This window comes from Chelonia mydas, chromosome 7 (assembly GCF_015237465.2).
Source record: "Chelonia mydas isolate rCheMyd1 chromosome 7, rCheMyd1.pri.v2, whole genome shotgun sequence".
Classification (NCBI taxonomy): domain Eukaryota; kingdom Metazoa; phylum Chordata; order Testudines; family Cheloniidae; genus Chelonia; species Chelonia mydas.
The window spans coordinates 83655033-83674960 of NC_057853.1; the positions used below are offsets into that span (position 1 = coordinate 83655033).

Sequence of the window (19928 nt, forward strand, 5' to 3'; positions counted from 1 at the left end):
GCAATACACCAGGTCCCAGCAGAGAAGTTCATCACAGAAGTAGGGAGCATAGGGTACCATTCACAAAAGCCTGAATTACCAGCTCTGCTGGTACACACCCGACAGAGGATTCAGGCCACCAAGGATATCAATCCAGCACCTTCAAACTAGCGCCAGGGTCACTTTAACGCCACCTCCCCCCGCCACACACACACACAGGGAACAAGCTATTGATTCTGTTGGTTGGCTGATCATCTGCATATGCTTTAAAATGAGAAGCAGATAAGCACAGGACAGAGGTGAAAGTAGAGACTTTCTTTTATTTCATTACAGTAGCTCAAAAAGCCCTGCATTGCATTAGATAATGATGCTGACATATCATGCAGTCTCAGCAGGGCACTTATTAGTCCTATTTTTTTAAAAAAATCAGGTTTGTTCGGTCTCACTCCAAGGTTCCACACTTCTCTAATCAGTACAACAGGGTAACTGCAACCTCTCTGAATGGAAAGAGTCAACACAGCAGTGTCTTGCTGGGGCAAAGCAGATCTTCTTTCTCTGTGCTCTCCTGCGCTCAATTACTGCACGGCTGAGAAAGTGCTTGCTCATTCTGGCCCCCTGAAAGAACTATGGGTTAGGAGCCCTGGCAACACAAAGATGGAGCAAGATCTAAACCTCCGAAGAATCATGAAACAACATTAACGGTAACAAAAGAGGACAGCAATGGACATTAACACACAGCGTGGCATAGGAGGGGTTCCAAGCATCCAGAGGAGAAACCATTTTAAATATTATTCATGCTGGCTTTTCAGGGAAAGACCTTTTAGAAGTTCTGTCCAGCTTTGTGTAAGAGGAAAGCCAACAGTTTATTAATTCTGACACACAGAGTGCCCTGAAACAGCACACTCCACTTGACTGAAAGGAGTATTTGGAAAGAGTGCGGGAAGGGGGAAGAGAGAGAGATTAAAGGAAAATAGAGTAAATAAAGAAAAGGAAGAAAGGAAGAGGCATGAAAGAGGAAGAGAGAAAAAGAAATTAAGTGACAGAAAAAAAAAGAAAGAAGAGTGATGAATAATACAAAGGACATGCTGGACAGAGATACGAGTAAAAAACGAAAGGCAATAAAAAACAAACACATAACCCCCAAATATCCTGGAAGCCAAGTGCAAAGAAAGAGCAAAACCCAGGGCAGCACTGACTCACTGCATTAGCTTTCATTGGCCAGATGCAATTCAGTGAAAGGAATTAATGCTGCCTGGTATGTGCTCCCAGCTCATGCACTCTGCTTGAGTGAGGTCACTCTCTCTGCATATCCATTACAGCAGCACTCAAGCACATCAGAGGAAACATGAAGACAGTGACTTTGAGAAGCAAGGTGCACTGCACATCTCAGTGAGCTCCAGACAGATACTGAAAACTTCCTCATCCCCCCATTCATATGAATGAAGGGAGGCAAAAGAAAGGGAAACAGAAAAGATGAGCCGAAGTCTCAACCCAGCCACAGTGGTTGATAATCGCTGTAACATACAACAAATGTCAGTGCACTGCTTGAAAATAGGAGCTGTCTTCCCAAATGGAGAAGAGACGACAGCAATGGCTTTTAAAATGAGATTCTCAGCAGTGCAGTGGGCTGCATTGACAAGTCACGTGACTCCCGTTCCCTCTGGTGAAATACATTCACATTGGCAACAGTGGGCCCAATTTTCAGAGGTGCTGAGCAGCTGCAGCTCTCAGGAAGCAGCTGGTCCCTTGCATTTCTGGTCAGAAATAATTCTACAATACAAACCATGGCGACGGACGGATGGGATGGAGGGATGTCCAGATCTGTATTTCTCATCCCTTTCATGTTATTAACATGGATGTTTGCATGAAAACTGTCTGTTTCTAAGGCCACTGCAACCCTCACACAACACCCCCCCTTAAGTCGCTCTGTGCCTCGGTTTACCCATCTTCCCTTACGTGCAGGAAGTTCTTAGGAGAGCGAGGCAGGAACTAGATTTCTGTTGCATGAAAGTTTAGAGATTTTGAAAAAGGTTTTATTCTGAACCAGAACAAAAACGACTCTAGACATTTTTATGGGAGGGAAAGGAAAGAAAATTTCCATTTTGGGAGACTCAAAATGGAATTTCTCTGCTTGCAGGCTCGTAGTCTGGACAGCAGGTGACCTGGCTCCCCAGTTGGCCAGCTTCCCAGGTTCCTGCTAGGGAAGCAGCCAGACAGGCTGGATGTTGGCATCCTGACAGCCCACCAGGTGGACTGCCAGGGATCCAGGGAGTACCTAGCAGCTAGCTGGGGAGCCAGGGATCCTGAGAGCTGGACAGCTGCAAAGCCTGGTAGCCTAGAGAGCCCACTAGCTGGGCAGGCTTCCCACCCAGCCTGCCTGTCAGATATCCCACAGAGCCAGGCCACTTGCCTAGTGGGCAGGCAGAGAACTGTGCAGCACAGGGAGCCTATCTGCCAGTTATTGGTTGGTGGGATGGCAGGAAACCAGGCAGGCAGGGAGATTTCATCAAAAGTTGACAACCATCAAGTTCCCTCGAAACATTTTGATTCCGTGGAATCAGCATTTTCGGATGGAAAACTGTTCCGTCCGAAAATTCTCGACCAGTTCTAGTTATTAGTGGAGCCCTGCAACTCTGCGGATATCCACTTTATATCTGCGGATATCCCCATCCACATGTGGATATCCGCAGACCATGTTTGCGGATTGTGGATCAGATGCGAATACAAATTTTGTACCCGCACAGGGATCTAGTTATTAGGTTTTATTATCATCATCTGATGAAGTGCTTTGAGAGCCTTGGATGAAAGATGTCATAACAGTGCAGAATATTATTTCGACAGTTTTGGTTTAGTACTTGTATAAGTTACTGTACTTGGTTCCCCTGCCCAGGTATGCAAGACAGTCTGTACTTAACTGTACATTGTAGTTTGGAGAAACAGAAGCACATGAGCTTCTATTGCTAAATATGTATCAGTTAGATCTATTACCTTTCCTATATTAACATACCACAAATTTAAGTTAAAAACAAAAAAAACCCTAATGCCCTTGTGTCCATGTCTTAAAAATACAAAGGGACTGAGAATGGATTTACTTCATCTCTCTGTGTCTCAGCTGTCCATATGTAAAATAGGGGTAAGAATAATCCCTTTCTCCCACCTTTTGTCTATTTTGTCTTTTTAGATTGCAAACTCTTTGGAACAGGAATGACCTTGTATCTGTAGGTACAGTGCCTGGCACAATGGGACTCCAAGCGTGGAAGGGACCTCTGGGTTCTACTGTAACACAAATAAATAACAAGAAGTAAGAACTATTTATATGCAGAATGTTTATAAATTTGCCTGGGGGGGCACCTGCTTTTAACAGCCTCACATTGTGATGCTTTTTCACAGCCCTGGGCAACCTCATGGTACAATGTCCCAAACTTGGGGATGTCCCATGAGCCGCACAAGACGACAGAAGAATGGAGCGAACCTGAGCCCATCACAAGCAATATCTTGTGCTAAGGCAGATTCAGGACAGAAGTTACCAATTCTCTACTAGCCAGCAGGCTAAATGAATTATCAATAATCCCTTCATTTTTTCTTAATTAAGAGGTATTTTTAAAGACAATTCACTGATGGTTTAATCTTTGTGGCTTCAAACTGTTGCTATGGAAATGAGTTAAGATGTCTCAAACAGAGAATTACGGCTTCTCTGTAGTTATTAACAAAAAGAGGGAGTAGATGGAGGAACTAATGAGTCTGTTGTGAGCAAACCTTAATACCCAGTAATTAGAAAAAAACTAGCGGAAAAGCTAAGGAACTAATAAACAGTTATAATTTGTGGGCTTTATGTCTTAGTCCCCCATCTGTAAAATAGGACTAACATTCCTTTGTCTGCCCTGTCTAGTCTGTAAGCTTGTTAACGGAGGTGTGTCTGTATAGTGCCTAGCACAATGGGGCCCTGATCTTGGTTGAAACCTCTAGGTGTCATAATAAAAATTAATAAAATAATCACCACCACCAACAGAACTGATAGTGAGAGCCTGACTAGTCTCTAGAAGCCATCAATGGGCTCACTGCTGAATATATGGCTGGGCCCAGTGCTGTCTGAGTTACAGGTGTGCTGCTCCCATTCTCTCCCCTCCCTGGAATGGGAGACCAGTTCTACGTGTGGTGTGGACGTACCTAACTCAGTCTCTGGATGGAGGGAGCACCTCACATTGGCCAAGGCAACTCTGCACTAACTAGTTTAGTCAGTGATACTGACAGACTCAAGTAGAGTCCTGGATAGTCCTTCCTGGTGAAAAATATGGCAGCTGTGACACAAGATCGCCAGAGCCAGAGGGCCATAAAGCAGGGGAAAATAGGAGGTCACAGAAGACACATTCCTTGTGGTGGGAGCGGTGTATATAAGGCAGTAACCTCAAACAGAATTCCCCAAACCAGGGGCCATTCCCGGGGGAAAAGAGTACAGTGAACACCACTGGATACACCAGACACCACTGGATACACCAGCCATAGGTTCTTATTAGAAACTCAGTCACATTAGCAGTATTTCCAAGCCGTTCTGTGTTTCACTACACAGAGGACTCGTTGTAGCTACAATTTACTAGGAAAGCACTTAAACCTCAATGGAATGAATCCTGGTAAAAATATCTCCATGAACTCTGGATCGCAGTGAAGTTTGAGGCAGGAGGGGCTAGAATGAGAGGTGGCAATGCTATGTATTAGTACGGCACCTTAGCAGCCAAACACTCCTTCTGCTCTGGTAGCTACCCCATTAGTAAAGCATCTGCTAATCCACCCTTTTCGTATTCTCCACATTGCTAAATCTGCAGTGGCCCAGTCGATTTTGGCTTGGAAATGAGCATGGGTACATGCCTGAAGGCTGCAAACAAAGGTTAATGATGACAAACGGCAATATATCAAGCTGTGGGAGGAACAGAGGGATGCCACAGGGGTCAGAGTTAGGTCTAATGATCTGGGAGAGGGGAGTGACAGAATGTTCATTACATGTGTAGGCCACACTAAACTGGGAGGGGTTGAGAACACGGAGGACAGAGAACAGATTATTGCAGCTTCTTGGCCAAGATCAAGTATAACATCACATATACACACCGTTCAGGGATGGACTCAATGATCTAATCGGTCTCAGGAGTCTTTGACAGCTATTACCTAATAGCTCATATCTCATGGATCTAAGCCCATGAACCATCCAGTCTCTAAAATGTATCCCCATTAACATAAAGCTCAAGAGGCTATCTCCTCATAACCTATCTTTCTCACAGATAAATCCCAGCTCTGGGTCTACATGGGATCCCCTTGCTCTCTCCATCACACCTAATTTTATACTCTTCCAGAAGCCCCTGAGAATCAATGACGTAGAGTCAATGACGTATGAAATCCCTAGAAAATACCCCATGGGCACACTCCCCCCAATGTCCCTCCCAGCACATATAAGCCGTACAGACCCCAACGTACAAACAAAACACCCCAACACGCAATGAACACACAAACACTGAAGCACATAATTCTTTAGGTGGATGCAGAAGGCGTACGGAATTAATTCTGCATGCTACATCATGTAGTTGGGGAATCCTGCTCCACAATCCCAACAGGGATAGAGCTTGTGCATGGCAGTGACCTCCTTTTGTCCCCCAGAGTTGGGGCTGGAATATACTGCATTCTCTTGCTCCCCAGCATACTCCATCCTCTCTAACCCAGAGTCTCTGCAATGTCTACCTGTTCCTCAATAACTTGTAAAAGAAGGGACCGTGACAATATGACACCATCAAGAGAGGAAGCTTTAAATGGAAGGATGGCAAACCCAGAGTTAAAGGGGTGAGCTCCTCCCTCTAAACTAGGTTTTCGCTTTGGGAAGGTGAGGGGAAGTGCAGGAGAGTCCTCAATCAGTTAGTGCCAGTGAGATTCCCCTTGTGCAAACAGAATGGGGGAACAGAGGAAGACATAGCCCTGAGGCCAAAGGGCTTTAAAACAAGGGCTTTAAAAAAAACCCACACAACCAAGCAAAAGCCTGGTTATTGACCAGGTCAAACCCGTCTTAGATCTTGCTTTGCTCACAAGAGGTGACCAGTTAACATCCAAATATGATAGGGGTACAGATTGCTTTGGTCTCCTTGAACTTGACCATAGAATAGAATGTAACTTCTGCCTTTGCTGTTCTACTAGCCAGATTTGGAAACGAAGGTCTTTCTCAGAGGGCAGTGTGTAGGGAGACTGGTGCCTCCCATCCAGTGCCTAATGGGGCCACCAACAGGACTGGCAGTGCTATCCTCAAGTAATGAAAAATAGTAGAATCTCTTTAAATATGTGATAGTTGATCAAATACGGTGTTTGGGATGGTCTCTGGATCTGCTACAGCATACACTAGTGTCACCTAACACACATAACTGGACATGTCTCTCCACAGCTCTGAGCTGAGGGACTCTGATCCTCCCTCTTTCTTGTTGCCCATTCTTAACACAAAGCTCTCCACATGACTGACAGGGCTTTTGGGTTTGTTCCAGCAAATTATTAAATATTTAGTTACTTCTTAACTAGGGCATAGAATATGACTGGGAAACAATGATGCTCTAGAGCAGAGTAAGGACACTGGGAGGAAAATGAAGAGAAAGGAAAAAAGAAAAAAAAAAACCTTTTCACTTCCCCAGAAAAATTTCACATTTTAGGCAGGAATGTGCTGATGAGGTGACTGGCACCATCAGTGGGGTATTTGTTTGCTTTTGTAAATTACGTAAATGTTGCCTTATCAGTGTAATTGGCTTCAGCCCCAGCCCAAATGTCCACACTGCAATTTTATAGCCCCCACAGTCTGACCCCCAAGAGCCCAAATCAGCTGCTACAGGCCAGCCAAGGGGGTTTATTGCAGTGTAGGCATACCCTGCCAGTTCAGATGGTATTTATTTATTACACCTTTCCCTGGGAACTAGACATAGGCCACCAGTTCATTTCACACAGCCTCCTAAACAGCTATTAACTGGTAACTTTCAGTCACTACAGACCTGGTGTGGATATTGGCCAGTGACCTAGATGGGAAGGGTTCTATATTTCACTGATACCCTGGGTACATCTACACTGGGGTTGGGGAGAAATAATTTCCAGCTTGAGCAGACATACCCATGCTAGCTCTGAGCAAGCTAGCATGCTAAAAACAGCACTGTAACCGTGGTGGCATGGGTGATAGGACAGGCTAGCCACTCCAAGTATGATCCTGTCCAAGATCCTAGGTATGTACTCAAAACAGCTACCCCATTGCAGCTACACTGCTATTCCAGGTGAGATGTGTGGCTTAATATATTACTCTTTGTGTCATGAAACAAATACCATAAAACATAGCAGATGCGTAATGTAGCCAAGTCAAAGCTGCTGTAGAAATCTTCATCTGCTGCCGAGCTGACTTTCTATGATTTCTAGCTGTGCACCCTCTATGCAGCATTAATGTTATTATATCGTGTACCTTATTAAGACTATCAGAATAATACATTGTATAATAAGTTATACGAACTGGGCCATTTAGTCATTGAACATTTTGACGGGTTAAAAAATGGTCATGATAGATTGTGCCATAACCCTCCTACGAAGGTACAAGTGCAAACACAAAGAGCTATAGTCTGTGCCTGAGGTCACCATTGACAACTGACAGCTTTCCCCGGGCTGGCTGACTTCACAATTTCACCAAAACTCCCTCAGGAAGAGTCAGCTGTCTTTCCCATTGTCTCCCACTGGGGACTTGGTTTTGCGGCCTGACTGGGAGCTCACTTGAGCTCCCTTTTATGTGCTGACATTTTTATACACACAAATTGTGAGTTGGCACAGCTCCTCCGGCTCCAACAGCACTGAGCAGGTTTACATGATATCAACTGAGGATCTGGCCCAAAGACTTCCCTAGACAGTTTTCTATATAAAAGTCCATCTCATATATACTATAATTATAATAAAAGCAACATAACTAATGTTAATAGGATACTGTGACTGCAATGTCAGAAAATCCCACAAATTAAGGTTTCTCCTGTAAAATTATCCCAGACTGTGGATGGGATGATGTTGCAAGAGAGACCTTAACTTTTAGAATTTTCTGACTCTTAGAGGCTTAATTTTGAAAGCTTTAGGATGTTTTGCATTTAGTATAACTTTCTTTTTAGTATTGGGGAGAGGCAAACCAGTGCTGTTTAGCTTATTTTACAAGTTCCACAGGCTGCAACAGTGGAGACTTCAAAGCACAGTTATCTGGCTTGAGCAATTTACAGTCTCTGCAGACCTCATGTTTTTAACCGAGATTCACTGCAATGGTTATAATATCCTGACATCAACTCATAGAATCACAGAATCATAGACTTTAAGGTCAGAAGGGACCATTATGATCTAGTCTGACCTCCTGCACAACGCAGGCCACAGAATTTCACCCACCCACTCCTGAAACAAACCCCTAACCTATGTCTGAGCTAATGAAGTTCTCAAATCGTGGTTTAAATACTTCAAGGTGCAGAGAACCTCCAGCAAGTGACCTGTGCCCCACGCTGCAGAGGAAGGCGAAAAACCCCCAGGGCCTCTGCCAATCTGCCCTGCAGGAAAATTCCTTCCCGACCCCAAATATGGTGATCAGCTGAACCCTGAGCATATGGGCAAAACTCACCAGCCAGACACCCAGGAAAGAATTCTGTAGTAATTCAGATCCCACCCCATCTAACATCCCATCACAGGCCATTGGGCATATCTACCGCTAATAGTTGAAGATCAATTAATTGCCAAAATTAGGCTATCCCATCATACCATCCCCTCCATAAACTTATCAAGCTTAGTCTTGAAGCCAGATATGTCTTTTGCCCCCACTGCTTCCCTTGGAAGGCTGTTCCAGAACTTCACTCCCCTGATGGTTAGAAACCTTTGTCTAATTTCAAGTCCAAACTTCCTGATGGCCAGTTTATATCCATTTGTTCTTGTGTCCACATTGGTACCGAGCTTAAATAATTCTTCTCCCTCCGTGGTATTTATCCCTCCGATATATTTATATTGACTCTATATACTTACACACCCAGGTTTAAAGGGGAAGGGACGTTAGACCATAGGCAGAGCTATACATCTATGCTGGCCTCTGTGCTTACACACAAGTCTCTGTCCCTGTGTGTGCAGGCAGGAGTGTGACTTTCCAAGCTTAACTAAGGCAGACATGACTGATATGACCAACAGAACATTAAAATCTTCATTTAACCTAATCTTAATGAAGGGGTGGAGTGTCTGTATGGACATTTAATTGCCAGGACTAGGGAGTCCACAGTCCTTTACACTGACATCCTGTCACAAGAGATAATAGGCTGTGAGTCCCTGGTAGAACTTCTGGGGCTCAGCCCTGGCATCATTGCAAAACTGCACTCGGGGTCACAGTTCAGCAGCGACATGGGCATCACTTGGGTTTTAAATTCCAATCGGAACAAACACCATGAAATAGAGTTTTAGAATCAGAACACCATGGCACAGTGATTTTTTTCTTCTCTAGCTGATATTCCCATGCAGAGAAAACATGTGTCCTGGTGCAGTGAAAATCAACACTGGTGAAGCATTCTCCCTCCTTAAAATCCAGAAGTAGAAAGAAATGAACAATGGTAAAGCAGTGAGAATGCTGATCTTGGGCAGTGGAATGGAATTTATCTTGGTCTGACAAAGCAGTATTTTTATCTCAATCAATAGCTTTCATTCTCATGTCATGATTAGTAATACTGCAGCGTTTGGCAGCTCCATGCAGGTGTGGCTTTCTGATGATGCATAGCCTCCGAGAACCAGACTAGATCAGCACAGCCGCCCCAGAGAGAGAGAGAGAGAGAGAGAGAGACTGCACAATAACAAATACAGCAAAACAATTTCCCAAACAACTGCAAGAACAATTGAGTTGTTCTAGCCATGCTGCGGGGAAAACAAGAGGAAGGATTTTTCACTGCCAGATAATTGTGTTTCCTTTCATTCTATATCTCATCTCCACTTTAGTTTGCATCCTACACTAGAGGACAAGAGCACAGTATACCAGCTAACTTAGTTAGAATTTCTCTGCCGTTTAAATAGCTAATTGTGACTCATTGGGTACAGTATTTCTCAGCAGAAATAAATTCCAAAGGGCTTGCTTATTAATCCAGGCTACCTACCAGGATTATTGAAAATTGTTTCAGAGCTTCATTTAGGCCTTGGGCATAGCACAGTGTGATTTCAACTGCTGCCTAAGCAACTTTAAAAAGCAAAAATAGACACGTATGCACAGGCACACAAAAACAAACACCTGTCCTCCCAAGTATGCAGACACACATATTCAATACATAGGCATCTACTCCTGCGCAACCATGTTTGCCAGTGCATACAAATGTTACCAGTTTAGCTTGCTTTCCCTGTACACACAGAAGCACAAAAATATTATGCTGGTAACAGGGGACTGCAACCACTGCTCTCAAAATGCATCCTCCTCCTCCCCGACAACCCTGAATTGGCCCTACTGCCCAGACTCTTGTTGGACAAATTAATATATTTTGCCAAGAAAAGGATGCTAAGGATGTGCTCAGACTTCATCTCAGTGCATCCAAGCCCTAATGCATCAAGGGCTGTGAAGCGACTCCAGACTGCCCTTCTGATTTCCCTGAGGACCCCAAAGATATAAAATTGAATTGGGCACCTCTTCCCACATGCTACTTTCTCTGACAATACATGATAGATTATACTTCTGTCAACCAGATCCTGTAAATATATAAAACCTTACACAAGTTAACGAGTTATTGCAAGTGGGATTTACCAGTCCTGCATTGGACTGTATTCATATCAGGTCTCCACTGGGAAGCATTTAACAGGGAAACACCCCTTTCCTTTTATCCTCTCCCTTTATCTATTAAACTAATTGGTTTATTTAACAGGGAGTTACAACTCACCCCCAGCAGCTCACTTAGAGCTCTGATTCATACATATTCATGATCACACACACGGCTGCAGGTTGAAAGGGATGCTCTGTGCACTGCTCTGCTGGCTTTTCTCATGGGCGCAGAGCAGTGCTTAATTTGTGCCAGGACTTGCCAGGCTGAGCCCTGAAATCTCTAGGATTGTCAGTCCATAGCCCAGTACCTCTGGACTTGCCGCATCAGTTATGAAAGTTAAAAAATTGCTTGAGCCCTGGCACCTCTTTCATTACCAATTAAGGACTCACGCAGAGTCCTCTTTTTGGTAAGGAGAATTTCTGGATTAATTTAGGTGCTCATGTTTAAATGAAAGACTAACAGCACTTATAGCTCCAAACACAGCAACGGCAAACACTGTTCAAGCTTCTATTGCACACCTCTGATCTGCAATAGCCCAGCTGTTGCAGTCCTGTATGTCTCCTGAACACAGCCTCACCACTGCAATGAGTTATGACATCCTGTATTGTAGCTTTGTGATATAGATAAACATCCATAGGGTACTAGGATAATTCACCCCGCCTGCTTTTACTTGTAACCTCTCTGGGATTTGAATCAAGATATCAAGAGGGGAAGGCTAGTCCATTAACTCATAAATTATTCCACAAACATCCACACAAGTGACAGTGCAATTTTCTTCTAAATCTCTGTTATTTAACAGCCTATTCAGCCATCAGGGATCTTTTGCTACCTTTCACCTTTGTTAAACCACTTTGGAGACCTTGATTCAAATACAGATCAGGTCACAAGTAAAATGACTATGTTGGTCACTCTAGTCTTAAATGGACATTTCTTTGTCAAGCATTTCAAGATATCTGAGCCTCTGGGAAGCAAGTATTGCAGATCAGAACGGAGGTGCACTGGCTGCACCATGTGAGGGAAGCCTTCACATATCTGCAGCATGCCCAGCTTTAATGTCTGGCCAGGGCTATTGGTTCCTCATTTTCTTAAGCATTAAATGCATCAAGAATATTAGCCTGTCAACATAAACCCACTAAAATGGGAGACCCAGTAAATCTACAAGCCTTCAATAAGAGATACAGAGCAGTATTCATCAGCAGACAGAATCACATATAACTAGCTAGTTACTTCTTCTACCCACGAATTTTATCAATTTTCTAATTTGGTGATTATGAAAGTGAGGGGCCGATACCTTTATCGGACATAGCATGTGAGATGTGTGAGAGAGCTTCTTTACCCACATAACTCTGGCAATTCACTAGAATCCTAATTTGCCAGGCTTCTGGCTATTCCAGTCCCAGGTCTTCACATAGCTCTGTCAAAGCACCCCAATCCTGACTTGTAACACACTCCTCTGCTCTAGTCTTGAGCAGAAATGGACAAGTATCCCATACCATATACTGGTTTTAAATATGAACAACATCCACTGGCATTTAAAAGGAGATCCACAATGTTCATTTCAGTGATAATCTACACCTCATTTATTTCACTCTTACAGAGTACTACAAGCTGAATTCCTTCGGCAGTAAGTTATTCTCAAATCAGTAACTACTGCATGAGTAGTAATAATCATTAAAAGGCAGTAAAAACTCCAACTTATCTTGGACAGCAGCAAAATAAAATTGAAGTCTGGGATTAAATACAACAGCTTATTATTATTATTGACTACATTTAATTGTGAAGGTTACTAGGTTAGCAGTGTCCTGAACTGAATGTGTTAGCAAGATTCAATTACATTAGTTGCAATGCTAGCATCCTCACACAAGCCTGACAAAAACCTTAACTGGGACCCACGGGACCACCTGTTTTTCTCCTTCCACAGCCAGAGGTAAACTCTGATAAACTGGGTATGACAGCTCTTTGAAGTGTTCTTCTGCCTTGCAGAGATGACTTGAGACCACCAAATTCATTACACTCAACAGTACATTTTGCAGTATAGGGCTTGAAGAACCATCAGGAAAAGTATTCAGATATTGAGTCACCTGCCTTCACTAAAAAAATAATTTTACTAAACACATTTGTGGCTATTTATTTCTGGACCAAGTCATTACCAAGCCTCAATTAGCATTAGCCATGGGGTTAGCCAATTTCCCCTCTGTTTCTGTCCACAAGGTCATAGAAATTAGGGCTGGAAAAGACCTGTTCAGTCTTCTAGTCCGCCCATAACCTTCCTGAGAAGACCATCAATGAAAGCAGGATTGTATCTAGTTGTTCAATTCTACTGATAGCAGATGTTATTTAATATGTTCGGCATATAAGAATTTATTTAATTAGAAGATTGTATTGTGTTATATTTTGGACAAACTGGACTTTCAGAGCCAATATTTTGTAATGATACATAATGGTACGTAATAGACAAATTCATAATGGAAACCTTAACATATAGACTTGGCTCCATCTTTATGTCAAACATGTAATAGCCAATTTGACTGGTTACATTTATGAAACATATACTCTTATCATATGTATGAAACACTATAAATCACCATTCCTATCGGTTAGCTGAGAGCATATATAGGTACATATATACATACACCCCAAAACTTCTAATATGTGTTATTTATTCAAAGGTTAAACTGCAAATATGCATAATCCTTTGCAAATATGGTATGTCTGGGCTGAGTCAATAATTTGAAAGAAATGAGGAACTCCATCCTTTAGTGTCTCTGATACTAAATGTTTCAGAAGATGTGAGAAATGGCATTTGAGAGCAAAGAAAAAGCTAAACAGGTGCCAAGAGCGCAAAAATCAACCCTTTTCTAACTTGTATTACTTAATCAAATTGCTTTTCCTCCTGATGTAATAGCCACTAAGTGAAACTATAGCTTCTCCCACCCCCACAGCTATAGATCTGCCATCCTTACAACCTCAGATTTTTAAACACAGAAAAAGATGTCATGTCTCTTTTGAAAAATACTCATGCATTTCCCCTGGTGATCTACAGGTGCTCCTAAACAGAGTACTGCATAAACACAAGTGAAAGGAAGTCCCTGATTCATCCTCCTCCTCCTAATAACTAAGCACTGGCAAAGGTATGCAGGGGGCTCCCTCTTTTGTGACCCCAGAAAGGACTTTTAGAACAATTAACATTTACACTGCAATCCAGCTCAGACCTCAGAGAAGAAGTTATGATCCTTTCTTCTTAGTTAACCTTGATCAACATTAGCAAAAAGTAAGATAAAATAAAATAGTTTATAAGGAAAACAAAGAAAGAAAGACACCCTCCTTTGTGCTGACAAATATATTTATGAGCAGCTAGTGGTTTAACAAGCCAGGGTTCATACATCACCCAGCGTAGAATAAAGAAAGCATCAGATGTATATTTAAGCAAATCCCTAAAACAGCGAGTTATTAAAGTCTAATGCATTTCCCTTCCAAGCATTTCCCTATGCTGTCTCCTCTGGAAACTTGCTTCGAACACATTTTTATGTCTGTGATCAGGTTTTCAGTTCCCTGCAGCCTCCACCCTGCAGAGAAATCTACACCTGTCCTCCTAAAAATGAAAAATGCATGCGAGGTAGTCCAAGCTATTATTTCCCCTCCTACCTCAATCTATCGCTTAGCACGTTTTATACACCTTTTATTTAAAGAAAAACAGCAGGAGAGAAAAAGCAATTTCCCATGTTTGGTTTTGTTTTGACACCTGGGTTTTGCTTCTTTCTTTGCACGCATAATTATTTCCATTCGGCTCCCTCCTACTTCTCTCTCTCTGCTCTTGCTTTTTTAATTATTTTGTCTGTCATTTTGCTGTCTGATCCCGCCATCCGGAAACCATTACTGTGGATCCAATAATATAATAAGAAGGAAGCAGCAGAATGTGGAGCCGCTAGGATCAGACAGCTCGGGTGTAATTATGGAGAGGCAGTAACTGAGCAGGGGGACACATGTCAATAAAAACGCCACCGTTTGTCTGCAGTATTTTCCATCTCACACATTCACACTTGCTCAGCTCATCTTAACGCACAGGTCTAGGCACCGTGAAGGTGCTTATTAACAACAGCCAACAGGAGCCACATATAACCTTGCCAAACGCACCGTTGCAAACTCATTAGAGCACTTGGGAACGGCTTTGTTTTCACCAAACGATGCAGCGAGCTGCCCTCGCTGCAAAGCTGCTCCGTGCAACAAATGCCTCCCCTTCCCTCTAATTAAAGGCCAACGTTTGCAAAGGGAGTTACCACGTTCATCCCAGCTCGCCCTACCCCCGTGCAATCTAATGCAATCAGGTGCTGCTACTGCCTAGCCTGTGCACGCACTGCTCCGGCTTCCATCTCCCCGATGCCTGCTGGTTTCTAGCTAATGCAAAATGAAAAAGGTTTGCAAATGAAATTAATTTTTCCACAGGCAAATTGCGCTCAGTACTTGCTCAGCTCCCTGGGTTTTCGAAAACTGCCTTGTTGTATTTAAATCTCTTCCCCCTCTTTCCCCGCCCCCCCATAATAACAACCAGGGAAGCCCCATATATTTTACAGATCCATTGAGAGTAGAGATTGCAGTGCTCTCAGCAGCAGCTCGTTTGTACAGGTTTCCCTGCAGCACCCCTTTTTTGGTTTTCAACGGCCTCCCCTCCCCTCCTCTAGGGCGGCACCTCATGCTGTACGGTTTTAGGCTAGTTTTAGGCTGCAGACTCACGTCTCGAAAGCGGTTCCAGTGTTTGATCTTGCCGCTGTATTGAGAAATAGAAGACAGCCATTGCTCGTCCTCCATAAAATTGCCTGGATGTTCTCCGTCTTTCCCCCCTTTGCTGTCCCCTTCCGCCAAGGCGACAGCCAACAGCCACAGTGGCACCAGACAACAGCCCGGGGCTCTCATCTCTGATCTCGGTCTTTTTTTCCCTCCACCTCTCGCAAAGCAATTGTTTGTCTTCTGCCCCCTCTGGTCTCCCGGTTCAGGGAGAGCTGGACGGTGGCTCCTCAGCGGAATGTGACCTGATTATGAGATGCCCTCCTCCGAAACCCCGAGCTAGAAGCACAGCTAGGATGACAGAGTCTGCGCCAAAAGAGGCTGGCTCAGTCCCTGTAGCATCAGCATCACACTTGACATCATACCTGTTAAACAAGAACCCACCCAGAAGCTACGGGATATGCTTTCACAGTGAGTCTCGAGAGCAGAGAAAGGCAGGGCAGCGCGGTCACGAGCCCCGCGCACACGGGAGGAGGCGGCAGGGCAGCGCGAGCCCCGTGAGCGGGCCAGCGGCCGGGCGCGACAGAGGCCCTGGGGAGGGGGCGCGGACGGGCTGCGGCTCCCGCTAGCCCAGCGAACCGTGCTCAGAGCCCGATCCGGGCGGGGTCCCTGGGAAGAGCTGCGGGGCCGGGTGCGTGGTGCTGACAGCCCGGCGGGGGTACATCCCGGGCACCAAACCAGCCTCTGGCCGCGTCCCTTCCCCGGGCCGCCGGAGCGGAGCCGGCCCGGCCGCAGCAAGCCGAGCTGTTGCACGGATTTCCATGGAGCTGGTTGTCAGCGGGGGCAGCGCTGCGCCTGTCTCCTGCCCCGGAGCCCCAGGCACGTCCCCCGCGGCGGTGCCTGGATCATGCTGTAGGGAAAGGGCCTGCGGCAGAGCCCGTCCTCTGAGGCGGCAAGAGGCGAGCCCGGCTCTCTGTCCCCGGGCCGGGAGAAGAACGAGGCTCGCCGCTTCCTGTGCAGCGATCGGTCGGTCCTTGGAACGTGCAAAGTGGCTGCCGAACAGGAACGTGAAGAGCGGGGCTGGGCGCCCTACATGGGGTGGGGCTCTGCGGGGGATTTGTTTTAAAAGTAAACTTTTGAAAGGGGATGAAGCTCTGGAGGGGAGGAGTTGGGTTGTGCTGTTTCTAAAGGACACGGTCAACTGGGTTTTAAAAACTGATTATCCGTAGCAGTGATTTTCAACCCTTTTCAGTTGCAGACCCCTAAACATTTTAAATGGAGGTGCTGTGCGCTTTGGAAAGCTTAAGAGTCCAGGGACCACCACTGAACTATATCAATTCCCGTTTCTGGCAGAACGCCCCCTTAAATAGTTCAGCCTGCTTAGGCACTATTGGAGTGTAAGTAGGGCCCAGATCCTGCAATCAGCTCTATGCCAGCAGCCCCTCACTCCCAGCTGCAGCCCAGAGCCCCGTTGAAGTCAGTAGGGTTTTGCAGAAGTTCACCCACCCAAACCTCACTTCAGAACTAGGGGCTGATGGACTGTGAAAAGTGCTGTCAAATGCACCAAGAAATCAATGGCTAAAAGAGAAAAAATGTTTTTAGTAACTTCATTTATAGTAATGGTAGGTGTTATTTGTCACAATACTAGCTACAACATGTTCAGACAAATGTGATTTTCAAGAGGACAGCATCCCTTTAAAGGGCTACACTCTTGGAATGTCTGCTGGGAATTGATTTTTCTTCCCCATAAGAGAGAGGAATAATAGATGTTTACATCAACTGTAAAGCAAATAGGAGCCAAAAATTCTGGAGGCACAAAACATGTTGATCACACAGGACCAGATTCAGATTTCAAACAAATTCTTGGTTTTCAGTCTAGAAATTAACAATACGAAAGACAATCTGCAGAAGAGAAAACAGACTAACATTCTTTTAACTCTCCCTTGAATGTAAACCGAAACAGAACTAAAGGACCTGTACAAACACAGCCATTAATGGCCCTTCTACAGTTCTGCTCACTCACTTGATACAGTATTTGTGCACAAAGAACCATATCCTGCCACCCTTGCTCATGGAAAGTAGTACCTTACTATGCGCTAGTCCCACTGATTTCAATGGGATTACTCATGGAACAAGAATTACACTCAGCATTAGTCAAGGTGGCAGGATCTGGTCCAACACAATCAAAACCCAGCTATATTAATTGCTCCTGGGGGAATTCTGCACCACTGCACATGCAGAGAATTCATGTCCCCCGCAGATTTCTTTGCTTCCCTGCAGAAAAGTGACTGACAGAGAAGCAAAGGGAAGCTGCAAGAGCAGTCATGCACCACTCCTTAGCTGCGTAGGTACATCATTTCAGGCACCCGGAGGAGAGGTAAATCACTGCAGGGCTGGGGACACCCCAGCCAGTGGCTCCTACCCCGGAGCCGGGATCAGCTGCTAGTCCTGGCTGGGTTGGAGGCAGGAGAGAATGGGATTTCCTGTTCCCCTGCAAGGGGTGTCAGACCCACCCCCCAAACCTCCCCCAGCTGCAGGAAGCTCAGCATCCTCCCCTGCTTCCTGCCCACATCACTCCTCAACTGTGGGGGGAGGGGTCCCTGTATAGAGAGCTGCTCCCCCATCCGCCCAACTCCCATGTATCCAGACTTCCCATACCCAGACTCCCCCACCAAGCCTCACACAGAACCCCCTTAGCCCTCCATACCCAAACCCCACCCCATTGAGCCTCAACTCCTGCATCTGGAGCCCCCTGCACCCAGACACCCACCACTGAGCTCCCTGCACTCAAACCCCCCACCCTGATGAACCCCATACCCCTGAACCATCCTGAGCCCCCACATCCAGACCCCCCATCCCAGCGACCCTCAACAAGTGGCACCCAGACCCCCACCCCACCAAGCCCCACTCCCCGAGTACCCAGACTCCTCTGCTGGCACCCTCATACCCAGACCCCTCCACTAAGTCCCAACCAGTCACTTGGAAGCCCCCGCAGAGTCCCATTGCCCCTGCACCTGAAACTCCCCCCAACGAGCCTCTGTGCATTCAGATCCCCCCATACCAACCCCCCCCCCACTGAGCTGCCTGCACCCAGATTGTCCCACACCTGGATCCCCCCACAATGAGCCCCTCCATACTTGGATCCTGCCTGGTTGAGCCTACCTGCCCTGCACGAGCCTACCTGCCCTGCACCTGGTGTGCCTGGCACAAACGTAGGGGGCCCTAGAGTATTTCTAGGGCAGGCCCAGGCCTTGTGCTATGTCAGAGTCGGGTGCAGCCTCACCACTGAATCCATGTCCCATGGGTGGAGAGTGGGAGGCTGAAGGGTTCTCTCTCACCTTCGTACAGCCAGTGGCCTGTGCTCCCCACTGCCATGCTGGAGCCTCTGCATTTATTTATTGACAAATAAAACTTGCATAATTTTAAAATATTGTGCTCAGAATTTAATTTTTTGGCACAGAATGCCCTCAGGAGTAATTAATGATGATCTCAATAAGGAAAAACAGCAAGAAAAAAATCAATATTAAACAAAGGGCAAAACTAGTTGGAAAGAAAATTTTATAGTTAAGCTTCTAAGAGGGAACTGCATATAAAGAGGAATAAAAATAGTACTCAGTGTCCTTTAGAGCTTGAATATTTAGTTTGACGTGTATTGCTAAGTGCATAAACAGCTTCTTGGTTACAGATGTTAAAAAAAAACATGCTAAGAAGCTTTTATATGTACATCTTTCTACCGCAAAAAGAAAATCTAGTCTGTACTTTTGGGTGGAAGACTAACAGCCTGATCCTGAGATCTATTTCTTGAGAGGTGCTGAAAGCTGAAACCAACAGGAGTGGAGAGCTCTCAGCATCTTACAGGTCCCGAATGTGTGTAAGCAGCATTGCTAAGCAGCATTAAGGGTGGTTTTTGAAAAGGCTCTTCCCACCAGAGAATAAGTGTGCAATGGCATTGGGCAGCATGGGAAGAGAGCTGGAGGGAAAAAAGCTATTAAAATAGAGTACAGGATAGCTTCAGACTAATGCGTGAATATTAAAACTGATTTTCTGAGCAAAAGGAATGTTGTGGATACAAAATGAAGAAACCAGGATCATCCATTTTTAAACTTTCCTAGTGGGGGGAGGGAGGGGGAAGGACTATGTTGCCACTATTACTGAATTCGGAAAGATGATCCCCAGCTAACATGAACTAAAACCTTTACAACAGATCAGCATTCTTTAAGCAAACTGTCTTAAGATGCTGTCTCAAAGTATCGCCAACTGTAATAATTTTGCTCCTTTATCAGAAAATCATTTACAATAAACAGATTTTTGACAGCCTGAGGAATGACTGCTTAAAACAGTTCTCACTGCGTTTATTGCAAATGGTTTATTAATACAAGTGCAAAAAGTTTACAAAAAATAATTTATGATAGCTTTATTAATGCAACAGGAGTTAAACAC

At 45.0% G+C, this 19928-nt stretch overlaps 1 protein-coding gene across 2 annotated transcripts in view; it reads right to left on the reverse strand.

Moving 5' to 3' along the window:
- The window catches only part of SPOCK2 (SPARC (osteonectin), cwcv and kazal like domains proteoglycan 2), a 55945-nt gene extending 40023 nt beyond the window's left edge, over positions 1-15922 (reverse strand). Inside the window, exon 1 of one of the 2 annotated variants that reach the window (XM_043551531.1) lies at positions 15498-15922. In XM_043551531.1, the coding sequence (XP_043407466.1) occupies positions 15498-15677 (180 nt within the window). In that variant the 5' untranslated portion in view covers positions 15678-15922. The remainder of the gene's footprint in view (positions 1-15497) is intronic. The other variant, XM_007066746.4, reaches the window with a different exon arrangement.
- Between the last annotated feature and the right edge of the window lie 4006 nt (positions 15923-19928).